At 39.8% G+C, this 23,135-nt stretch overlaps 1 protein-coding gene across 1 annotated transcript; it reads left to right on the forward strand.

Moving 5' to 3' along the window:
- The first annotated feature begins 8 nt into the window (after positions 1 to 8).
- CFAP57 (cilia and flagella associated protein 57) lies at positions 9 to 22,490 on the forward strand. The gene is made up of 22 exons (XM_058029722.1): positions 9 to 195; positions 276 to 592; positions 1,896 to 2,179; positions 2,348 to 2,513; positions 3,455 to 3,607; positions 4,668 to 4,807; positions 5,477 to 5,642; positions 6,021 to 6,134; positions 6,636 to 6,848; positions 7,482 to 7,655; positions 8,881 to 9,042; positions 9,472 to 9,627; positions 11,674 to 11,767; positions 12,498 to 12,688; positions 13,082 to 13,255; positions 14,346 to 14,504; positions 14,896 to 15,039; positions 16,133 to 16,249; positions 17,289 to 17,423; positions 17,507 to 17,650; positions 21,430 to 21,556; positions 21,841 to 22,490. Exons 1-22 carry the CDS (start codon positions 9 to 11, stop codon positions 22,005 to 22,007), a joined length of 3,684 nt encoding a protein of 1,227 aa, XP_057885705.1. The 3' UTR covers positions 22,008 to 22,490.
- The last annotated feature ends 645 nt before the right edge of the window (positions 22,491 to 23,135 follow it).

Consider the following 23,135-nt stretch of genomic DNA (forward strand, 5'->3'; position numbering starts at 1 on the left):
GCGGCAGCATGGCGGAGGCGGAGGCGGCGGCGGCGGCAGCGGCGGCGGCGGCCGTACTGCCCGTGGCCGTGTTCGGCTGCCGGCCGCGGGTGGCCGGCGGTGTCTGCTTCCTGGAGGAGCGGGTGGTGCTGCACGCCGCGGGGGCGGGCTGCCTGCGGCTGCACATCGATCACAAGTGGCACAACTTCATCCCAGGTGGCCCCGACCCCGCTCCCGACCCTAACCCCGGTGCCGGTCCCGACTGCGGCCCGCCCTGACCGCTCTGCTCCCCGCAGGCACGAAGAAGAGCCGGGGCGTGCAGGCGCTGGCCGTGAGCCCCGACCGGCGGTTCCTGGCGCTGTCGGAGGCGGCGGGGGAGCGGCCGGTGCTGGCGGTCTATGAGCTGTCGGCGGAGCGGGCGCGGCGGCGCAAGGTGCTGGCCGCCGAGGAGCAGCCGGCGCGGCAGGCGGTGTCCCTCGCCTTCTCCCCCGACAGCCAGCTCCTGGCGGCCGCCACGGCCCCCCCCGAGGGCCAGCTCGCCTGCTGGCTCTGGGAGAAGCAGCAGCTGGTGGCGACCGTCCGCGTCCCGGCCGCGGGTGACGGCCCCTGCCAGGTGAGGGAGCGCTCCAGCCCCGCCGGCTCCCAGAGCTGCCGAGCCCGGGCTGTGCCAGCGGCCCTGCCCATCGCTATTAACACTCCCGTTCAGCTGACTGGTTCTTCGAGACCGTACTCCACTTTTAAAAACTTTGGATAGAACGATCAAACTTTAGTTCAACAAGTAGCAGGTGCGAGTTGGACATGTGTTCATCCTTCAGGACGTGTGCACAGTGCATTTTCCCGTGGCCACGTGGCTTTTTATCCACGGCCAGAGGAGAGGGCTCCACACTGTAGAATCCATACAGTTTCTCTGACCTTTCTTGACATCTGCTGTTGGCCTCCCTCAGCAATAGGACGCTAGGCTAAATAAAGTTTTGCACTGAGCCATTATAGACATTCTCATGTCTGTAGCTGTTGTATCACATGAGTTTCTCTGACATCACATGAGATCTATGTTATGAGGCCAGTATAACAGGCAGTGAGTGTGCAGTGTGTCCCTTGTGTCCCTGCAAAAGCACACACTAAATAGATGGGCTGTGCCCAGTAGTATTAACACACTTTTGGAAGCTCTCAGTGCACCTTTTCCTTCCTGCAGTTTTCTGTGTTCAGAGCAGAGGAGAAGAGTGGCTAGGAGCAGGCTGATGGCACACAAATGATTTCTGCATCCAGGTTTGGGTGCCCCTTTTTAGATTCGTTCATGTAGGGAGGTCTGACACTTACTTTCAGTCCATGTGTTGGTTGAACTCCAGCTGACATTTTTTCTGGGGGACAGCTACAAGCAGAGGTTGGCTCAACCACTGAATTCATGAGCTCAGTTCCTAAGGAGAGGGGAGTGTAAAGACTCTGGCTGTGTAAAGTCCCATAAAGCATAAAAAACTCAAACTACCCTTCCTATCCATGTTGAATATTGAGATGGCTATTCCATCATTTTCACAAATAAACACCTAATTATGAGAATTCATGTACATACTGTTAGCTTGAAACACAGGAATACAGAACTTATTCCTGGCCTTTTGAGAACAAATGGTCTCCCACTTTTCAGGAAGCTTGCTGCTGGAAAAATTTGTTCATCAGTAGTAAAGAGGTATTTTGGCCTTACTTTTGTAATTTAATAGACACACTTTTGAAGGGGGAAAACTGAAGTATGTAGTTATGGTGGCTAATTCTTACTCTCTTTGGTATCCTTGTATGTTTCTATGAACCATCTTCCCTTGTTTGTTTTCCTGTATCTGGTATAGAAAGTCTTCAGAACAGGTATAATAATTACTTATTTGTGAACATAGTTGCAAAAAATATTTCCTCTCTTTTTTGCTCCATAGGTGAGCTTTAATCCTCAAGACAGTACCCAGATTTGTATCACTGGAAATGGCTATTTTAAACTTTTCAAGTACAGTGAAGGATATTTAAAGCAGATGAATTTACAAAGGGGAGAGCCAGAAAACTACTTGTGCCATGCCTGGCTGTCTGCGGAGGAAGTTATATGTGGCACTGACACAGGCAAACTTAGCTTGTTTGAGACTGGAGACCTGCGCTGGGAGAAAAGTCTGGAGTACAGGAAACCACCCAGGAAACAACGAGAAGGTACAACAGAAGAATATGAGAGGTAAATCTCTTCAATATTATTAATAATAGTTCCATGCTTTTGCAGGCAAATTAGTTCCTTCCTTCCTGTCCAGTTCATGTTGTCAGTTGCTGCTAAGCATTTTTTGATTTGTGCTTCTTTATTTTTAAGTCTTTATGCATTTCCTAATTGCATTTCTGGTGTTTCTAGTGGAGCGGCCTTTGAAGATACCAGTTTACAACAGCATTCTTTGCCTCAAATATCTGCAGTTGCAGCCTATTCCAAAGGCTTTGCATGTTCACCTAGCCCAGGAGTTGTTCTTCTGCTTGAGAAGACCTCTGAAGAGGAGGCCTACGAGGAGAGACAAGAAGTCTGGGTAAGGAGGGAAAAAGCTTTTGTAAGCAATTATGCAGCAGAACCCTGTTTAGAGAACTGTGAGTGTTTCTGATTTAGTTATTAATAATAATTTTTAGCACACTGCTAAACTGTATTGTAAGGATTAGCTAACTATCCTAGTGATGTCAAATGGAGTTGCCAAAGGTCACACTGATAGTGCCTGATGACCTTCTGCATGTTAGTTCTGTATGTTTCCTTCCCACATATAAAATGTGCTCTGAGGCTGCTAAACTTCAGGAAACCTTTAAGAAACTTTTATTTGTGGAGACTTTCAGGACTAAGAGATAGTTTACATCAGTTTTGAAGACCTTGGCTGCTTGTTTTTTTCCAAGGAGAAGCTTTTCTCCCTCAGGTATTTATTAGAACTGTCATGAGACCTATGCACTCTTAAATAATCCTTCTAAATGTTCTATAGCAAACTGTATGCATTGACCTACTGAAATGTCTGGATAAGAACATTTAACTCTAATGAACTAGTCAAGACTTCATACTCTCATTTTAAAAGGTTGGATCTTCTCTGTGCATGAGATCCTCTAATAAGACTTATCTACCTTAATCATACATTACAAAGAATTGTTATTCTAATCACAATTTTTAGGCAGTTCTCATTCTGACACTTGCTAGGTTTTTTTTTCCTGATATTTTTCTACTACCATTTTAATTCTTGTTTAGTGCAGTACTTCATATTACTGCTGAGATGTCCCCTGATACTTTATTTCAGCTGTAATGTTATGAATACCATTAGATTGTCCTCTGTTGCGTGCCTTGCAGTATTTATATGCCATTAAATATCCAGATTGTCTTGCTGATATTATGTATGTGCTTATTGGAGGAGCATTACAGCAAAAGTTTGTGTGTGTGCATGCCTACTACCAAACTATGGAAACCTGGCACATCCCACAGGATGCCTTTCTTGTGCAGCTGCCTCAGGACCTGTTCAGCACTGACCCCAAAAAGTCAAGCAGACAGGACATTACATGGATATGCTTCAGCCCCTCTGAGGAAGTGATGGTTGTTAGCACAAATAAAAATCAGCTCTACATGTTTACTATGTTCTCCAACAAACTTATAAGGGTAAGTGCAGTTCAGTCACATTGCACAGCTTTCATGTCCAGTATTGTAATGATACAGGCTACTCAGTGTTGTTTTCTGGGATGTGTTCTCATTAAATCCTTCAAATGAACCCTTACAGCTCAAGATCTGAAGTGCTCACTCTGAGGGCAGTATTTCTGTAGCCCCTTGCTCAAGGCTCCCTCCCTGTGAGTACCTGATGCTATTCAGGAGAAGGATAAAGAACACTTGAGACCATTAAAGAGTGCCTGTTACTGCTGAACCACTTTGCTAAGGCTTTAACTGAGATATCCTCCATGTAACTCTGTGGTCCATGCTCCACTTTAACAGGCAGAAACTTTATTGCAATGATAAAGCTGGAAGAGCCATGGGAATCTCATTCTACTCTAAAATGATAGTTGGTGAGGTCTTAGCTAGAAGTGGAACCTCTCTGTGAAATAAAAACATAATGAAAAACCTTCCCTACTCTAAAGGAATTAAATAATACAAGGATAAGTGGAAAATGTATTATCATTAAATAGACTTTTATGGAATTGAGTACCTAACCTGTGTGCAGACGTAAGGAAAGATCTTTACAGGAAGAGGGGTTGTAGTTAGGGGTTCTGTTTCCACATGCAGCCTAACATTTTATTGGTGCTTCACTTCCAACATGGGGTAGCTAGACATCCTAGTGAAGTTTTCTATCACTCAGCACTTGACTTTTTTTTTAGCATCTGCCTGACCAGAAGGTATTAACTGAATTCTTGCAGGTCCAGTTTTATTTATTTATCTAACTTGCCTTTTTTTATATACCTACAATTATGTTCTACTCTCACAGCTCTGCCCTGCATCACTTTTCTTGATTATTAATTCTGAACTTAAAACTAACAATGTCAGGCTTTTAGCATTTTTATGTTCAGACCAGGGCAGTGAAAGGATTAAGTGATTCCCTGAAATCTATTCTATAACTGTATGCAAAGACCTATGATAGATAAGTGAAAAATGTATAAATGTAAAAATGAACTCTGCCTTACTGCCTGCAATGAAATATTTGTGATTTCTTCATGTTCTCATTCCTTCTCAGGAGAAGATATCTTATTTTTCATATATGAATTTCCCATTGCATTCTAATTCAATCACTGGTCTGGACATGTGTACTTGGAAACCCATCCTTGCTACGTGTTCCCTGGATAGATCTGTCCGCATCTGGAATTACAAGAAAAAGTAAAGAGTTGTTTGTATTTGTTATTACCTCTTGCTTTTTTGTATATTGTATTTAGGAGGCAACAGCAGCAATCTCATATGAATGAGAGTGTTGTTCTGGTAAAATTCTTGTGTGGTGTGGGATGTAAATGGTATTACTGACATGATTTGGGGAGTGTGAATATGCAGTGCCTTTAAAACTGGTGCCAAAAGAATACAAAGCCTTTTCTATTAAGCTATTTCTGTGTCAGACTCCTTGTGTTTTGGAAAAAACTCTTTCATTTAGCTTTGTCTTAAGATACTGTTGCCCCATATCCTGCTTCTTAGGCATAGATCTTAAGCAAAATGACTCCAGCTCTTGAGGTTCCCTGGAGGGAAAAACAAATCTCAAGAGATGCTTGTGTAGGATTGCAATCAACAGTTCATTTACCTTCTTCATTATATTACAGTACACAAGGTTTTGCTCTTGCACCTCCCACACCTTCTCTGTGAACCAGAAAGTCAAATTTGCTTTTGTTTCCTGTAATATCTCTGTGATCATTACTTACCCGAACAACAACACACTTCCTCAAGGACAAGGCAGAGTCAGATTTTAGCTGCAGGCATCCTTGCTGGGCCAGATAATATCCTGTCAAGTGTGCAATGGGGAGTTTGTGCTATTCCATACTGCTCAATGTTCTTCTCTTTCAGCACTTTGGAGCTGTGTAAGGAATATCAGGAGGAAGCACACACAGTATCTCTTCATCCCACTGGCTTTTTCTGTTTGGTTGGGTTTTCTGACAAACTACGATTTATAAGTCTCCTGTATGAGGACATGCATGTTTTCAAGGAGTTTGCTGTGAAAAAGTGTAGGGAGGTAAGGAGTGGTGCAAAAATGAAATTGAGGAGTTATATGGAGCAGAGTGCTGAAGAACATGACAGAAAATAAAAACTTCTCCAATACATCCTAGTTCTATATATGATGTCCTATATCAAAGCTTAGAGAAATTGATTCTGACTATTGGAGAACAGTCCCAGAGGCTGATGTGTAAGTGTGGGAAGCAGCAGAAGGGATAATTTGTTCAGAAATACTCCAGAACTGAATTTTACAGGGGAAAGCATTGATTAAGAAAACTGTAATGGGAGTTTTCTTTTCATGCAACAATTTGATATTAAAGGATGTAATTGAAATTCAATGCATGAGTGTTTTTATCCATTCCATCTACAGTAATGGGTGGTTATGTTCTTTTTGTAGTGCTCATTCAGTAATGGAGGCCATCTTTTTGCTATAGTTAATGGAAATGTGATTCAAATTTATTCCGGCATCACCTTTGAGAATGTTACTAATCTGAAAGGACATACTGGGATGGTAAGTAAACAAATCTTACACAGTACAACTTATTAACATAATAACTAGTTGATAAGATGCATTTTGAAGAGGTAAAGTACAATTTTGGATCTTGAGATGGCCCCAGAATGTAAAAACAGAAATAGAAAACTTAGTTTTCATTGGTCAGAAGGCAAAATGTTCATGCATTAGATACACCCGCAAAGTCTGCCCTTAAATTGAAAGTGAACAGTTGGCAGCTGGCTGAACAAAGTAAAATATCCCAGTAATACACTATAAAAATAAAATCTACTACTCCACATTGAAATGAACTTTTTCCTGATAGCATGTTCACGAAGTAGTTCTTACTGGTTTTGGTTTTTTCTAATGCTAAAATAGAATTGGTTGAGAAACATTTAGAGGCTTTTCAGTAAGACTTTGAAGTATGATTCTGAAGTTGTCATGGCTTTAGCAGTACAATGACTCCATGCTGTATGTCTGTAATCTAACATCAAGCTCCTTGGTGTGTTTTACTTTTGCCAGGTACATGCTATTAAATGGAGTTCAGATGACACTAAACTTGTCTCCTGTGACACACATGGTGCTGTGTATAAGTGGAATTTGTTGACAGGTAAAAAGGAGTCAGAGTGTGTGCTCAAGACCTGCGTCTACAGCAGCATTTCCCTGACTTATGATGCCAAAATTATCTTTGCTGTTGGATCTGACCAAACTCTCAAAGAAATTTCAGAGTCTTCGGTGAGCTAAGAAACACTCCTGGATTTTGCTACATTCTCTGGGGAGGGTACTGGTGCTTTGCTTTCCTTAGCATCCATTTGGTAAATAGGAATCAGTCTGGTTTTGAAAGCTGTGGTATTTACTGACACTTTTGTGTTATGTCTTTTACAATGAAACCTGAGATTTTGTTGTAGTTTTATGTTTTTGTCATTTTACTTGCATTCACCTAGAAATCTGCTAATCCAAGTAACAAACTAGCTAGGCAATATTGCATCAACTATTCTGCTGAAATACAAGTGTATCTCATCTACCACTGTATCTACCTGCATTTTTTTCCAGAAACGTAGTAAATTGTATGTGAAAACCATTACATCTTTTAGATCACACATCAGCTTGGCATGAAATTTTAATACTGGTAACTATAACAAATACAGAGATTTTATATCTAAATATTTATCTTAAATACAAATTTTTTTCAATGTATAAAACTTAGAACTAATTACTGTTGAGACTATACTTCCATAGACATATAGATTCTTTTAACTGCACTATGTGCTGCAGGCAGAGGTATAACAATTGCTCATGCAGTATGTAATCAAATATGTGCTGTAATGTGAGGTTTGTGTGATGGTTGTGCTGTTGGTTGATGTGTAGATCAAGCATGAAGTGCCTGCCCGTGACGTTGTTTACACCACTGTCGCTGTCTCGCGTTCCGGGTGCCTGGTTTTTGTTGGGACCTCCCTGGGGACAATTCGAGCTATGAAGTACCCATTAACTCAGAAGAAGAATTTCAGCGAGTACCAGGCCCATGCAGGTGCTGTTACAAAGGTAGCACAAAGTTCTTTCTTTTCCCTGTAATGCCAGTTGCACACAGCTCCTTTTTTAGGGTCGATTTTCCTTCGCAATTTGTAGCATAATATGTTAATATTAAGGCTGAGTCTGCACATGGAGAACGAATAGCACAGCATTCATAGGAGTCCTGTCTCTAGATATGTCAGGGAATAAGCTGTTGACTGAAAAGTGGCCTACACCAGATTACAAAACATGGCATATTGGATGGAGAACTTTGATACAGCTCCTTCTGGAAAGAGGAAGGTAATTTTGTCATAGAATCTTTTAGGTTGGAAAAGAGCTTTTAGGTCATCAAGTGCAACTGTTAACCCAACACTGCCAAGTCTGCAGTAAACCATGTCCTCAAGCACCACATCTACACATCTCTTAAATATCTCCAGGGATGGTTCCTGTGCTGCTTTCTCTTATAGAGGGGAATCACATTCACCCATTTCCAGAGGGCTGAGACTTCTCTAGTGAGCCAGTACTGCTGCCAAATGACTGAAAGGTCTCAGTGAGCACTTGTGCCAGCTCCCTCAGTGTGCTTTGGTATGTCTCCATTCTCCAGGAAGCCACATGTTCTGTGTTGTTAAAGCTGGTCATAAATTTGGTATTTTAAGTACCACTGTCAACTACAGCACCTTGACTTATCCCCACACAGTCCAACATTAGAATATGAACTTCAATTACTGTAACTTTCACCTCAGCTGTAAGATGTATCAGCTCCCAGGTACTCTATGCAAGATCAGGCAGCCACAGGAGGTCTGGAGGATGTGGCAGCAGTTATTACTACATAGTTCTTTGTGAGCTTAGTTGTAGTTTCAAAAGAAAACGTTTAGCCATCTGTTGCTCACACAACTTCTCAAAGAAAAACACTAGAGACCTTTGGAGTTGTCATATAAATGGCCTGTCTGTGCTATAATAGTCTAGGTCTTTTCTGTTTCAGGTTTTCAAAAATCTTGCTATGGCTTTGAGACCAGAAGCAGATCCAGTATCTACACATATTCTTTCCCTTCCCTTTGTTATTTCAACCAGAGTGGAACAGGAGTAGGAAACATAATCAAAATGTTGGTAGTGGGACTGTGTTATTATTTCCACTGTTGAATTTCTGGGGTAGAAATGAAGAGAGTATGGGGGTGGGGAGAAAAATGTGGTGTAAAATAAAATTGTATCTCCCTTCTTCCATGTCTCTTCTATTATTTTGTTGTCTCTTCCTTCTAAGATGACAGTAACAAGTGATGACCAATTTCTACTGACTGCCTCAGAGGATGGCTGTGTATTTATCTGGAGAGTGCATGATAAAGAACCTGGGGAAGTGAAAGAAGAGCAGAAACTCGAGTATGCTGAGGAAGTGTTGATCATGAGATCAGATATAGATGAGAAGGTAGGAGGAGCAACTTGTGAACATAAACCATAGGATTTCTGTCAATTGCAATTGCATAATGCTTGTTACCAGCCAGTCCAGTATGGCTTTGGTCAAAGAGGTTACAGCCAGTTGCTGCAGTGGCTTGTCAGTATGCAAACAGCATTGTACAAACAGCAAGTGTGGATTAGATTTTTCTCTAACACTTTCCCCAATCTCTTGAAAGCACTTCTAATGGAATAGAGAAGTCAGAAGATGCATTGCTATAAACTATCTTCTAAGATAGTAAAGGAACTTTAGTTCTAGGACTTCTTGGTCATCTGTCTGAAGATTCTCTGTGAAGGCTGTTGTTCATAAATATGTGCATGTAAATAAAACATCCTTAACAAGCTGTTGTTAACAGCAAATATTCCCTCCCTTAAAACTGTTTTCTCATCCATGTCCTAACAGACTCAGGCAATACTAGACCTGCAGAACTGTGTGAGAGATCTACAGACGGAAAGTGAGTACGAGCTACGTCTCAAGGACATATACTGTGAAGAAAAAATAAAATCATTGGAAGAGAATTTCACTCAGGAAATAGACTTCCTTAAAACTAAACACCAGGTATGATTCATGTTGCAGAACCAAATACTAAGAAATCTTTCACTGAAGAGTTGAATTCAAGCTTGTATTACATATGTAGAAATGCCATACAGCATCTGAAATCATTCCTTTCCAGTTTAAGATGTTCTTGATGTTCTTCTTATAAAGCATGAAACTATCTTTGAGTTAAGTATCTTACAAGGGGATGCAAGAGTTCTCCTAGGTACCCTGTAAGTATTTTCCACATAAAACCAGCACAAAAAATACTGCCTGAGCCTGAGGATCAGTAGTAGAAATGGCACTGTGCCTTAAAAGCTCCTTTCCATATAAGACTGCAGCTGCTGCAGGATCTAACAGTTATTTTCCTTAATGCTGCCTTCTTTATGTCCTGTCTGCTTAGATTTTTAAGAACATCTGCTGAGATTTCTTGTATGTTTTTTGAAAACAAAAGTAAAATTTATTCCCTGCATGTCTTCTGTTTGTGTGTTTATTGATTTCTTTGTGGTCATGAAGCAGGGCTCTCCTGAAAAGCAAAGGCTATGATAATTCTTCCCAGTGTCTTGTTTATGTGTGTCTGATAATGCTATTCTGTCCATCTGACTGGTGCACACACTGGATTTCTGACCTGTAATTTGTTATATTTCTGGACTTCTTTTAGATGTAGAAGGCAAGGGATCCAGTAATAATTTCTTTGGCAGAACTCAAAGTAAGGGATTATATATCACATGATTCAGTCCTGTCAACCTCATGTTCTTTTTGAGTTTTTGGGTGAATATTGTCCTGTTCTGGTGATTTGTTACTGCTGATTTTGTCGAGTTGTGCATAGTACCTTCAAGCAGTATTTCTGTTTGACTCCACATAAAGGAGTTCGGTATGAAAGCTTGTCAGGTGACTTATTAGTTGTAGTATTTTATGGGTTTGTAATTTCCAAGTGCTCTCTTTATATCTCTCTTGTCTTTTGGCCCTACAATTGTACCAGTAGGTTTTTGATATTCATTTTTTGAGGAGGTTTAATTATTCATTTTAATGTTTTCTTCAAGTATTTTTTCAGATTCTTTGACTTGTCTCATTTGTCTAAATCACTTGAGTTTAAGCCTTTCTATTTTTCTCTCTTTTGTAGAACCTAACCTTGTACAAGAAAACCATTTAAATTCCTCTGTGGATTCCTCTACCTCTGTTTTATCTCTGCTGGGTGTTTTTCTGAGATTCTTCAGGTCTTTTGATAAGTAGTGCTTGGCTATATATTTATAATAATCTCAGCTACACTGAAAATTCTCTAGACATGTTGATTATAAGCTTGTAAACAAATACCTTTGAAGACAAATATGATTCTCTAGGCAGGGAAGTTGTACTTCCTGTCCAAGTATCAGTAACATGTTAAGATTAAACTGAATGACAGCTTTAGACTGAAAGGGCTAAATTTTCTAGTTGTATCCATCAGACAAATAGAATATTTTTGTTTATGAAAGACCCATGAAGTTGTTGCAAGAAAAAGGTGAAAATATTGTAACTATGGTACAATTCCTAGCATCTCTGGGAAATTTCTCAGCTATTTTCTTGCTCCAGTTCTTTGTGCTTTTATAGAAGATTAAGTAATTTACAGTGGCAGGCTGACATTTCAAGCAAATGGCATTTAAAATTCACTCTTGCTTAGGTTTATGTCATAGTATGCAAATGTCAGCATTTTAGGACCTCAAAGTTGCTTCAAGTGAGACAGGAAGCAGCTTGAACTTTAATATGTGGACAATAATTTATGGAACTGCAAATTCTCCTCAGGCAGGCACACATAAAGGAGTGGAGGCTTTTGTAGCTCACAAACTTTTCTTTTTAGATTAGGATCAGTAACTTGTGTTATATGAACACTGTTTGCTGCTTTTCCTTAGCTTAACTTGTCAAAACAAACTAATATGTGGGAAAACTTGTTTTAGTGACACATGGCATCTCAGTTTTGGTGAGAGATTTCAAACATATTTCTGCTTTCCTCACCAAGGGCAATAGCACAAACAATTTGGACATTGCTTTGTCTAGTTTCAACTTAAAATGTATTTTTCTTATTTTTTATCCCAGATTTTACAGGAAGAGAAAGAAAAACAGAAGCTACAACACGAGGTTCAACTGTCGGAGCTGATAGATAAACAGGCCAAGGAGGTGAAACAGCTAGGTTAGACTGTAACAAATGTTTGTAACTGGAAACTGGGGGGAATGCTGTATTGACAGCAAGTGACAGGGAGGGATTACTAGAGCAGAGGTGTAAAGAAAAATGGATGTATGTCATGTAGGTATTTGGTGCAGACCAAATGAGTGTCTAAACTGCACCATACGTGTGCCTGTGATGAGAACATGCACATGGGCCCTGTGTCTTTGAGATTAGTAATTTTGAATTCTACTTGAGATTAGTAATTTCTTCATTAATTTTATGCACAGCTCACTGTGCAAGAGCAGTGCAATCATTCAATTCAGCAATGAGGTGCACACAGCCTGGAAATACCTGGACTCCAGATTTGTAGTCAAGATAAAAATGCTGCAAATGAGTACCAAGGACTCGTGTTCTTTTTGGGCTTTTGGGTGAATATTGTCCTGTTCTGGTGATTTGTTACTGCTGATAAATGACTCCATTGCCTACTCATACTTTGTAGCAGTTGAGCTCATACAGCTCTGCCATGGTTGTCATCCCAAGGAAATGCCTAAATTAGTTGTCAATTTTGCATGGCTACAGAGTCTAAAGCCCCTGTATATCTGATGAAGAAAGTGATTAAATACTTCTACTTGTAATTTATTGCAACTCGCTGTGAAAAAGACAGTAAATAATAAGGCAGTGATAGCTGCAGAAGGATAGGATTCAGTCTTCTTTTCTATTAGCTGTATCCATTCCATATGTTTCCTGTTAACAGAATCTGACAGTAGTCAGAAACTCTCAATGGAAAATGAGAAATACCAGGAGCTTCAGGTGAAATCCCAGAAGATGGAGGAGGAATATGAGAAACAATTGCACAGTTTGGAGGAAAGCAAAACCAAGGCTGTGGCAGAGCTAAAAGAACAATATGAGAAAAAACTGAAACATAAATCTGTTCTGCTGGAAGAGGTAGGAAGCTTGATTTGCACACAGCCTGGTAGAAACAGCAATTCTAATTGCATCAAAACCAGCAATTTTAAAAGATCCTAAGTGATACTGGTTTGTGATTTCTTGCAGAACAAGTTTGCTGATGTTAGTATTTGGGCCAGATTCCTAACTTGAAGCTTTCAAGTCTTAAGAATTATTAAATTAAAAAAACAAAAACAAAAAACTCAATGTGTATGTTATCAGTTTCTAAAGTTGCTTTAATCCACTAAAAAGTTATCTTAGATTATATTGCTGCAACTGAATATTTCACTAAACATAGATTCTCCCAGGAGAAACACAGTAACAAATAACTTTTTATTTCCCTCCTTTATTGGTCTCTTACACTTCTCTAATGTTTGTTTTCCTTAACTGCAGACAAAGGAGAGTATGATGAAGCAGATTAAAGCACATGAAGAAATGGAGAAACAAATTTATGAAGATGGAGACAAAGAAATCTTCGAGCTCAAAGACAAATATGAGAAACAGCTCTTGGAGGAAAAGGAGTCCAACATCCAACTGAAAGGAGAAATAGGAGTCATGAATAAAAGGGTATCTTTTATTCTGTGCTAGTATCAGAGCTTCACAAGACCTAGAACTGAGGACTGAATGTGATTAATGGCACGTCAGTTTAGTCCATTTATCTAGTCTGTAAATATGTGGCATTTCATATGAGAACAGTAGGTTAGTTTGAATGTTTAGAGTATTTGGACAGAAGAAGAAGCTGTCTGATTGTATTGCTGATATGATTAGAGATAGATGATAAAGGAGGTATGTTTTTATTAGTACACTTTCTCTGATCTGCATAGTTTTGAACTATAAATAATATTGTTCGACCTATGACAGGAAAGAAATGAACTCTTATTTTTTCTATCATTGAATACTTTGCTGTATTAGTAAAATACTTCTGCTTCATTCGATGCAATAATCCCTGTGTTTTGTTTGCATCATCATTTTTTATTGGCTTTACTGGAATTTTTAAGGAGACATAAAATATTTTACCTCTTTTATGGTCTGGGTATTACATTTGCCTAAGGATGTTAGAGAGACTTTTTTTTTGTTTTTTGTTTTCTCCAGTATCTATCTGGAGACAGAGAGGTTCTTTTCATACCCTCTACTATCATGGTACTGTCTTTTTAATTTCTTTGTCTTTTAGACCTCAAGGTTTTCTTCATGTGTCCTTACAGTTTGTCCAGTGCCATTCATTGGTTCCAACTTTCTTGGTTTTGCAGATCTTAGTACTGAGGCAGGGATTTTGAGGGTACCCAAGAGCTATGAACTGGGCACCCTTCCAGTCTTTCATCTTCAGAGATGTATTGCCTTCACCTTATGAGAATATTCCATGGATTGAGTGTTAGCTGCAGCTGATGCTTAGGTATAATATCCATACCCTTCTTGCTGCTGCATGCAATTTCCTTCCTTCCTGTGCAGCAGGTATTCTTGTCAGAATATACAGAAAAAGCAGAATGGATACTCAACCCCCTTTTGAGTTAGAGGCATTTAACTGATGAGCTGCTTCTTCCTCATATCTTAATTTGATATCTTTTATCCACACTGTCTACAAGGTATCCTACAGAACAGGAGGACCAAGCTGTGCACAGCTTTTGGAGACTGGTAAGTTCTCACTACTTTGCCTCTCTAGTTGAACAGCCTACAGAAAGAGCTCAAGGACCGAAACAGGGATATTGAGGAAATGAGACTGGAACAGCAGAAGCTGCAAGACATCATTAAATCACTGGAAAAGGATATCTTGGCACTAAAGACAGATGTTAAAGAGAGAACTGAAACTATCCTAGAGAAGGTGAGAAAGTGGAAAATTGGATGAGGTCAAAATCCCCTCCCTTAATCAGAGATACTTATTAGTTGTGATAATATCACATGACTGAAGAGTCAGCTTCAACTTAATGAATTTGTGATCTCCAGTTTGGGGTTCTGGTTTTTAGTTGGCATTCTAAGCTTTTCTTGGGGAGCTCAAGTTCAGGATGTTGACCTTCTCATCCCCTGTTCTGGGATCTGTAGATGGCTCAGCATTATTTGCCCCTTCCCATCTAACCTGTAGATTTGCAACTGGAGTTCAATCTTCCACAAGATCTGTGACTGCTGGTTTTGTCTCTTCCATATTTGTATCTTGTCCTAGGGATCTGTGTGAGAGTGCTGGCTCTGATTCAAATCTCTGTACCCATTTCTTCCAGGAGAAGTATGTATATGAGCTAAAAATGAAAAATCAGGAACTGCAAAATTTCAAGTTTGTACTGAGTTACAAAATAGAGGAGTCTAAGAAGCAAATAGAGTCACGTGAAAATGATATTGAGACAATGAAGAAACAGATCAGTGAGGTAACACTCTCATTTGGCCTCTGCTACTAAGCCCATTGTCTAAATACAAACATGACCCAACAAGTCCATGAAAGAGTCCACCCTGGTTGTTCCTTGACTTCTTTCAAGGATACATAGCACTGATTCAATAACTGTGCAGCTAATAAAAATATCTGTAGAAAATAGCTAATTAATTTTCTATCACATGCTACCAGTGATCCACATAGTTATTTCAGTTCCTGTATGTAATTCTAAATTTTGCTTAAAAATAGATCTTATCCCTACGTGGTTGCCCTCCATGTGCCTTATAGCATTTGCAAGACACTGCTTTTACTGATCTGGCAGAAAAGAGTACATTTCTTCTCTCAGAAATGTTGCAGATTTATGCAAACATAATTCTGCCAGGGGTTAGGTATATGGACAAATTGTATTCATCAGTTGATACATGGGAAATTTGAATGTATTCATACTTAGCATGCAGCAGATTCATTGAGGGAACTTATTTATGATAGAAGCTTACTTGGATCTCTGCATAGACGTATCCTTAACTCAATCAAACTAGGACTATGGTGACATAGTCTTTTAAATAAAATGCAAACTAATCAACGATCTGTATGTACTTCAGACTTCAAATCCCCGTTATCTTTTCTGGTCACCATCTTGTGCCATAAGTAAATGCTGTAGCACCTTTATTGTTTTTTTCCTGTGTGTTCTGCATACCTACCCACAGTTTTCAATCTATTTGTTTCTTTTCAGTATCAGGGTCTAGTTATTGTTGCCCTTACTCTTTCCAGTATTGACTGTCCCTTTCCCTCTCATCCATTTTTTGTTCAGATGGAACGGTAGAGCTCCCGTTCAGCTCAAGGAATGTAAGGGGTATCACATAATTTAAATTAATGTGACTCAGCAGGGAGTTGCACATTCATTTGTGTGGTTTCTGTATATTCTGACAGAGGGCAGTGTTGTTACAAAATTGACGTTTCTCATGTTGCCATTCGACCTGAAGGGGGACCTATTCCCTCAAGTCTGTATTTCCAGCCTCTGGTTTTCCTGTTATGTGTTATTTTTTCACGTCTCCTGCTAGCCCTGATTTCCTCCTCCCGCTTCCTTTCAGATGGAGGAAGAGCTGGAACAATTCCGCAAGGAGAGCGTAGAGCTGAAGCTGAACATCACCCAGCTGCAGCAGAAACAGAAGGCAACTGCTGGAGAGGTGCACAGAGAGATGGAAAAGGTATGGGGTACCCCCACCAAGCAGGTCCCCCAGAATGGCATTGGTGGGGACACAACACTGGTGAAACATTAATCTGAGCAAACAGTTACTGCAGGGCTGCTGTGTCCAAGGACCAGGAGAGTCTCTGCCCGGGGGGGACAGAGACACAAAACCTCCAAGCCTGCAACCAGCTTAGAGCATTCATATTTTTAAAAAATCCAGTTATTTATGAATCAACACATATTGTCCTGAGTTTAAAAAAACAGTGAGGTGAATGCTGAACTACATGTTCCTGCCCAAGCCTGAAATCTGGGGACACTTGGCCTAAACAGGAGCAGCATGTAGGATACCACCTAGGCATTAGTAGGATAACAGAAAGGAAGGTCTCATTAATGGAGGAGTCCAGGACCCCTTGTTTGACAGCGTATCAGACATGAGGGAGGAAAAGGGACTGCAGGGGAAGGTGGAGGAGCTTAGCAAGCATGAGAGCATGGGTGAGGAAGCAGGTAGGGAGGCCTGGCAGACACCAAGAGAGAATGAGAAGGCAGTCTTGATGTGAAATCAGCAAGCTGTGCATGTGTCTGATATGTTTTGTCCCTTGCCTTCTCTCCTTAACTCTTGTTTCTAAATAAGAAGGTAGGACAGCATTTGGACAATGCTCTCGGGCACATGATGTGGCTCCTGGGGATGTCCTGTGCAGAGCTGAGTTGGACTCAATTATCCTGGTGGGTCTCTCCCACCTCAGCATATTCCATGATTTTGTGTTTGGAAAAGGACAGTGGGCAATAGCATAATGAACGACTGTTTTTTAGTTGTCATTTTTGCAGGTTGTCACTGATATTACCTAATAAAGTATCTTGGCTTATTATTATTCCTAAAATCTATGACTGTTGTTCAACACATAATGCTTACATTCCCAGTGGGTTGTTAATTTATTTTTTTTAATGAAGTGGAAGAAAGTATATGAGAGTTTTCACGAGTTCCACTAGACTTTCTAGAAAATTGCACAATGGAGTGTTCTGATGAACCAAATAAGAATGTGACTGCATTGTTCTTGCAGAGGCAAAATATGGAAACCCTCATCAAACGATTTAAGGCAGATCTTCATAATTGTGTGAGATTCATCAACGATTCCAAAAAAATGAAAGACGGTATCCGTGAGCTCTACACCAAGTACATGCATCAGCCAGACGTGGTGAGTCAGGACCTTTGCCTTCTCCCTGCCCATGACTGTGTCCAGTAGTGCCATTACTGAGACAACATGCTGTGCCCTCTCAGGTGGAGGCTCAAGCAGAAGATGGAGATTTGCAGCAGCAGTACAAGAAACAGCAAGAGTACAACGAGAGGAATTTGGCAGTTTTGAGGAAGAAGGTGATGAAGGATAAGGAAATACAGCACACTGCTTACATGCGCATCGTGCAGGTAATCAGCCTTTTCCTTGTGCTGTGGAGTGGGAACAAAGGAAATGCCTGCACAAAAGAGACTTTATTAACCTTTCTGTTATGATTTCTTAGGACTTTGAAATAGTTTTGGTTGACTTTCTTGCCAGAAATGCCTACATTTTTCAAGTGCTTCCATTAACTTTTCTGAACAAAAAGAGCAAGATCTTGGAAGTCAGAAATGGCTTTTGCTTATCTCCCACTCCCTAAAAGGAGATGGGGAACTTCTGTTGCATGGATGTTTTAAAGGAAATTAATGTACCTACTTTTTGTTTTAAACAGTATTTATAATTGCCATTATAGTCAATTTGCCCTTGCTTGGATGCCAAGCTATATCTGCTATGTAGTAATGTTTAGGAAGTAATTTTGGAAGAAGAAAAGGAAAAAAAAAACCTTCTTTGTCCACATAGTCCATCCCTACTGGTGTGAATTGAGAAGAACTTTTTGCTTTTCACATCCAAAATTTTCAAGGAAGTTCAGAAACAGATGGGGAATATGTCTATTTGTACTAAGATCTCTTGCTCAGAATCCTTGTTTCTTACAAGGCAAAGTAAACTCGTGACTGCTGGGGTCAAAGATCCAATTTGTTTTTATCTGGAGTGGGAGGACCTAGAGCTCCACACCAGACATCCTAGGAGGACAGCTTTTCTAGTCTCTTCTTAACATGCTCTCCTTCTGCTCAGTCAGCATTTCCTTTTCCCCTCAGTAGCCCTTTCTACATTGTTACTTTATTATGCTTCCTCAGGATCATTAAATCTCATCCCTCCTAAGTCATCTGTTGTTTGCTATTTATTCATAATTTGCTTCTTCAGGGCTAGACAGCAGCAATCTTCTTCCTTGATGCTATTTTAATTTTTTTTTTACTCTTTCTGTGAGATAGATGTTTCCCTTGGAACAAAAGGAGATGGGTTCAGAAAATAACCTGACGAATTTCCTTACTGGAATAGGGTGACAGATGGTGTTCATAATGATAATACTTGATGTCTTGGATCAGTAAGCCTAAAATGAAATGATGATTAAAACCAAATTAATAAAACATCTGGAAGATGAAGATATCAAAGATTCTAACCAGCCTGGTTTCTTCAAAGAAAAAGCAGTTCTCTGAAGTCCAGTAGATTAATGAGATTTTATAACCAGCAGGAATTATCATGGCCTTCCAGTCTTTCACAGGGGCTTTTAAGACTAGTTTAGACAAACTTCTGTGAGGATTCACTTTGAAAAAGCAAATGACATCTTGACAGTCTTCTAGCTCTGTATTTCTGTTATTCCTCAGTTGCAGTTACATTTTCAGAGCTATGTCCTCCTCTTTGAGAGATTATTCATAGGTACACTCCACTAGTGACTGCTGCAACAGATGATTAGAACTGTCACGATAATTTTAGTTATTCTTACCAGTTGACAAGTTGCCTGTTATTCAGCTATTAGTTTTTCCTCCAGCCTTCTGTATTTGTAATGGTTTCTTTGGATACATAAAAACAGAGACACTGAATAACCTTGAAGTAGTGCTGCTTAAACTGAAGCCCATATAGGATGAAATTTTCTATATGTCCTACCTGTCTCTGACAGTCAGCACTGTAGGGACTTCCTAGACTGTAGATTGCATCCATATGAAATGTCATTGTACCTGATGGCCTCATTATCCATGCATTTGATCAGTCCCTTTTCTGAAGCAATTGGTTCTTTGACACAACCTCCCATGACAATGAGTTTTCCTATGAATATTTGTTTTATATATCCATTCTGTGACGTTGCATTGCAGTGCAAGCATTCTGTCAGAATGTAAATATTGAATTAAAGGCTAATCTCTCTGGAGAAAAGGCCTCTTCAGGAAAATATTAGCAGTGTCAACCAACAGTCTTCTAGCATCAAGCAAACCAAACAAGACATTTTTACATAACCCAGATTGCTTCATCAAAAGACTCTGTATTGTATTTTCTGATAGACCAAAAGCAAGATCTTCATTTCACAGCAGCAGGTAATCACTTGGAACGAATATATGAAGGTGCTCATGACTAAAGTACACCTAAAGGCAAATGTTATGACCCAACCCTGAAAGCTGGTCAAAAGAAAATTACCTTGACTGATTATTGGAAGTTACCCTCTTCATGTGCTCTTTCAGGATCAAGCTCTGGAATAAATGCATAGAGTCAAATTTCATCTGTATTTAAAGGCTTGCATTAGAGAAGTCAGACTCAGCAAAATACTACAGTTCTAGAGCTGTCTGAGCACACCAACTCCTGCTGCATTTATAGTCCAGCATAAGCACTGCAAGAGCAACTCTTCTTGCCCAACAAGTTCAGAACTTAATGAATCCCACACTCTTCCTCCAGTCAGTGATTCTCAGCTGAGGAGAAGCTAAAGCACAGCTGCTCTACTTGTCTTAGTGTGAAGTCTTGATAATCTTGCCCCACACATGGCCTGAGCTACTGCTGCCAACCTGAAGTCCTTGAGTGCAGGCACATACTGAGAGGTGCAGTGGGCTTTGTGCTTCACTTCTGACCAGACTGCAGTTGTGTGGTGGTGCCAACACTTTATAAGGATACTCAAAGGAACTGAGTCGTATGCTTTGCACAATCTTTTGTGGCAACATAATTATCTCTATCAACCAAAATTATCATTAAAACAAAAGTAGAAAATAAGATTTGAAAACACCATTTTCATGGAAAAAATTCATTTATCCTTGCTCTTATCTCCTGCTGTTTCAGTGTGTTCCCTACTGCTTGAGACTGGTATTGTGAGGTAGCCTAAACATGCCTTTTTGCCATCTATCTTTTTGAAATATTGCCATTGTGTTCCAAAAGTTCTAAAAAACACACCTCAGGTAGCTGAAATAGTTGCTATTCTTGGTTCAAGTATGATGGCAGCTGTTCAACATTTGCCCTAGTTACTGATGTGTTATTTCAATGTCCTTGTAAGAGGCAAATATACAATTGTACTTCACTCTCTTGAATACAGAAAAGAAATATTTAGTTAATGGTGCTCCCATTTCTAAATCATGAGCAGCAGTGTTATCATCCTTAAATAGTATTAACCATACTGGTTTTGCTAAGTCTTTGAATCTGTTGCAACAATAGGTAAATTATATTTACTGTCACTTTCGTAGCTCCTTCAGGAAGATGCTTCATGGTAGGCTACTAAAGAATTAGAGGATTGAACTCTTATGGGCTAAAAATGGACTTAAAAAAATAATAAGAGATTAATACATTGTCAACTTTTCCTTATAACAGCTTGTTAGCAGTAGGTACCTCAAGTCTCCACATGCTTTATAGATTTTCTAATAATTTGGAAGGTGTGTGGAAAAGTAATGTCTGTCAGAACTAATGAAGAGGGCTTTGACTAATTCCAAAGAGATAAAGATAATTTAAGTGAACAAATACATAGTGACAAATGAAAAGTAAAATAATACACACTGGAGGGAGAGATGGGAATTCTTTGCATTAATTCTGAATTAATTGGATATATTTAGGAAGGCCCTGAGCTTCCCTTTGGAATTGGCAAGGAAGATGATACCTTGGAGTGCAGCTGCAGTCAGAAAAGCAAAACAAATATTGTTTTTTTGAGCTAACATGGTTTGAATACTGTCATGTACTGAGTCACATCTACTGTGATCTTACCTGAAATGTGTACTCTCCTGATTGCCCAGCACCTGCTTGTGATACTGATTCTATACTTCCCAGTGTCTTTCTCAAAGATATGAAGATACATCTTGCTCAGCCAGATAGTACCTGTGCCTTTCCTTATGGGGCATGTTTGTTTTTGCAGGAAAATATGAGTCTGATTAAGGAAATTAATGACTTGAGGCAAGAACTGAGGGTGGCCAACGCGCAGGTGCACAAGCTCGAGTCAGCACTGAGATTAAACAAGAGCAAAAAGGCAATTCAAGACACAGGTGAATAGCTCTTGTATATTTTCCATATTGTCAGTACTCATGGCAGAAGCTCTTTTGGTCCTTGGTGAACAATTTTATTACTGTCTGTGTTTCATTCTAACTTGTCTGCCTGGTGGTACCTGGTACATTTTAATGTTAATTGTAGAAGCTGATAAATCCTGCAGATTCTTACTATTTAGATCTACTCCTTCAGCCCTGAAAGATTCTTTCCTTTGTTCATGCCCAAGAGCTGTATGAGCTGGACCTTTGTTACTGTACTATGTCCTCTCTGTTTTATCTTCTAGCTCCCTCCGCTGAACTTCCATCAGGCCCAGCTGTCCTGAGGTTGAATCCAGAGATGGAAAGTGAAAAAATCATAGAAATGCAGCAGCTAGAAATTCAATATCTGCGAGATCAAGTCCAGGAGATGGGGAAAGCCCTGAACTCTCCAGGTTCAGTCTCTTTCAGTTAGAAATCTTCCTGACCTGAATGTGGGAAGAAGTCACAAGACACAGCAACACTGATGTGGTTCAAGGATGCCTTATGTTATTATATCCTCCTGGCAAGATCAGAAATGCAACAGCAGAGACTTACATCATCCTATACTCTTCCTCTAGGAGCATTTATTAAACAATCAGAGCTCTGAACACTTCTACTTTCCTGAAATCTGCCCTTAGAAGCCTAAAAAATAAAAAATAAATTCATGCTAGTGTTAGACTAAGCTTTGTGTCTTTATACTAGATATTCATCTTTCTCTTGAAAACTAATGTGTCCTAATCCAGAAGAGCTGGTCAAACTGTAAGCCTTTTCTGCTAGAATTCTAATTTGGTGTCATTGTGCTGCAAAATTCAACATCAGCCTTTTATTTTCCAATATTAAATTGCCTATGTCCATACAAAGGACTGCTGCTCTTAAGACCGATGTCATTGTTATTCCAAGCAGGTATCCAGTCACAGATTAACAATCAATTACCTTGTGAGGACAACCTTTGACTCATGCACACACAAGCTAGAGCCCTTGGTAAAGCCTCTGCTTTCTGTCTAGAGATGTGTTGCCTCATCTGCTACAATTATTTCAGCAGGACAAAAAAGGCAGCCCAGTTTCAAACTCCCCAAATCTGGAATAAAGTCCAAACTTTATGCCATAAGTCCTATAACTTTGATAAACTGATTTTTGTTTGTCTTTTTTTTCAACATCTGCAATCCCTTTTTAGTTTTTCAGTGAAATTCTCCTAATAAGTCGCTCTGCAAAGTACTCATACACAGAAAAAGGCAGGGAGTCATTTATTTAATAATGAGGGGGCAAAAACCCCCAAATTTTTCATCTTTTGTTGCCACTGCATGACACACTGTCCCACTGAGGACTATTTCACATCTATCAGAAGTTTGAGCTACTGTTTCAGCATGGAACTATATGGCATTACAACAGCCAGTATATTTCTGTTTCATTTCCTATCCTGAGTTGTGGAAAAGTGATAAGTACTTTTAATATACTCCTAATATTATACAGAAGAAGGTGGTGCCAGGGCTGAGTAACATGTAAGCTGCAATACCATCAGGAATACCAGATTCATTTCCAGGGCAATACCATGGCAAAATAG

Source organism: Melospiza georgiana, chromosome 9, assembly GCF_028018845.1.
Source record: "Melospiza georgiana isolate bMelGeo1 chromosome 9, bMelGeo1.pri, whole genome shotgun sequence".
Classification (NCBI taxonomy): domain Eukaryota; kingdom Metazoa; phylum Chordata; class Aves; order Passeriformes; family Passerellidae; genus Melospiza; species Melospiza georgiana.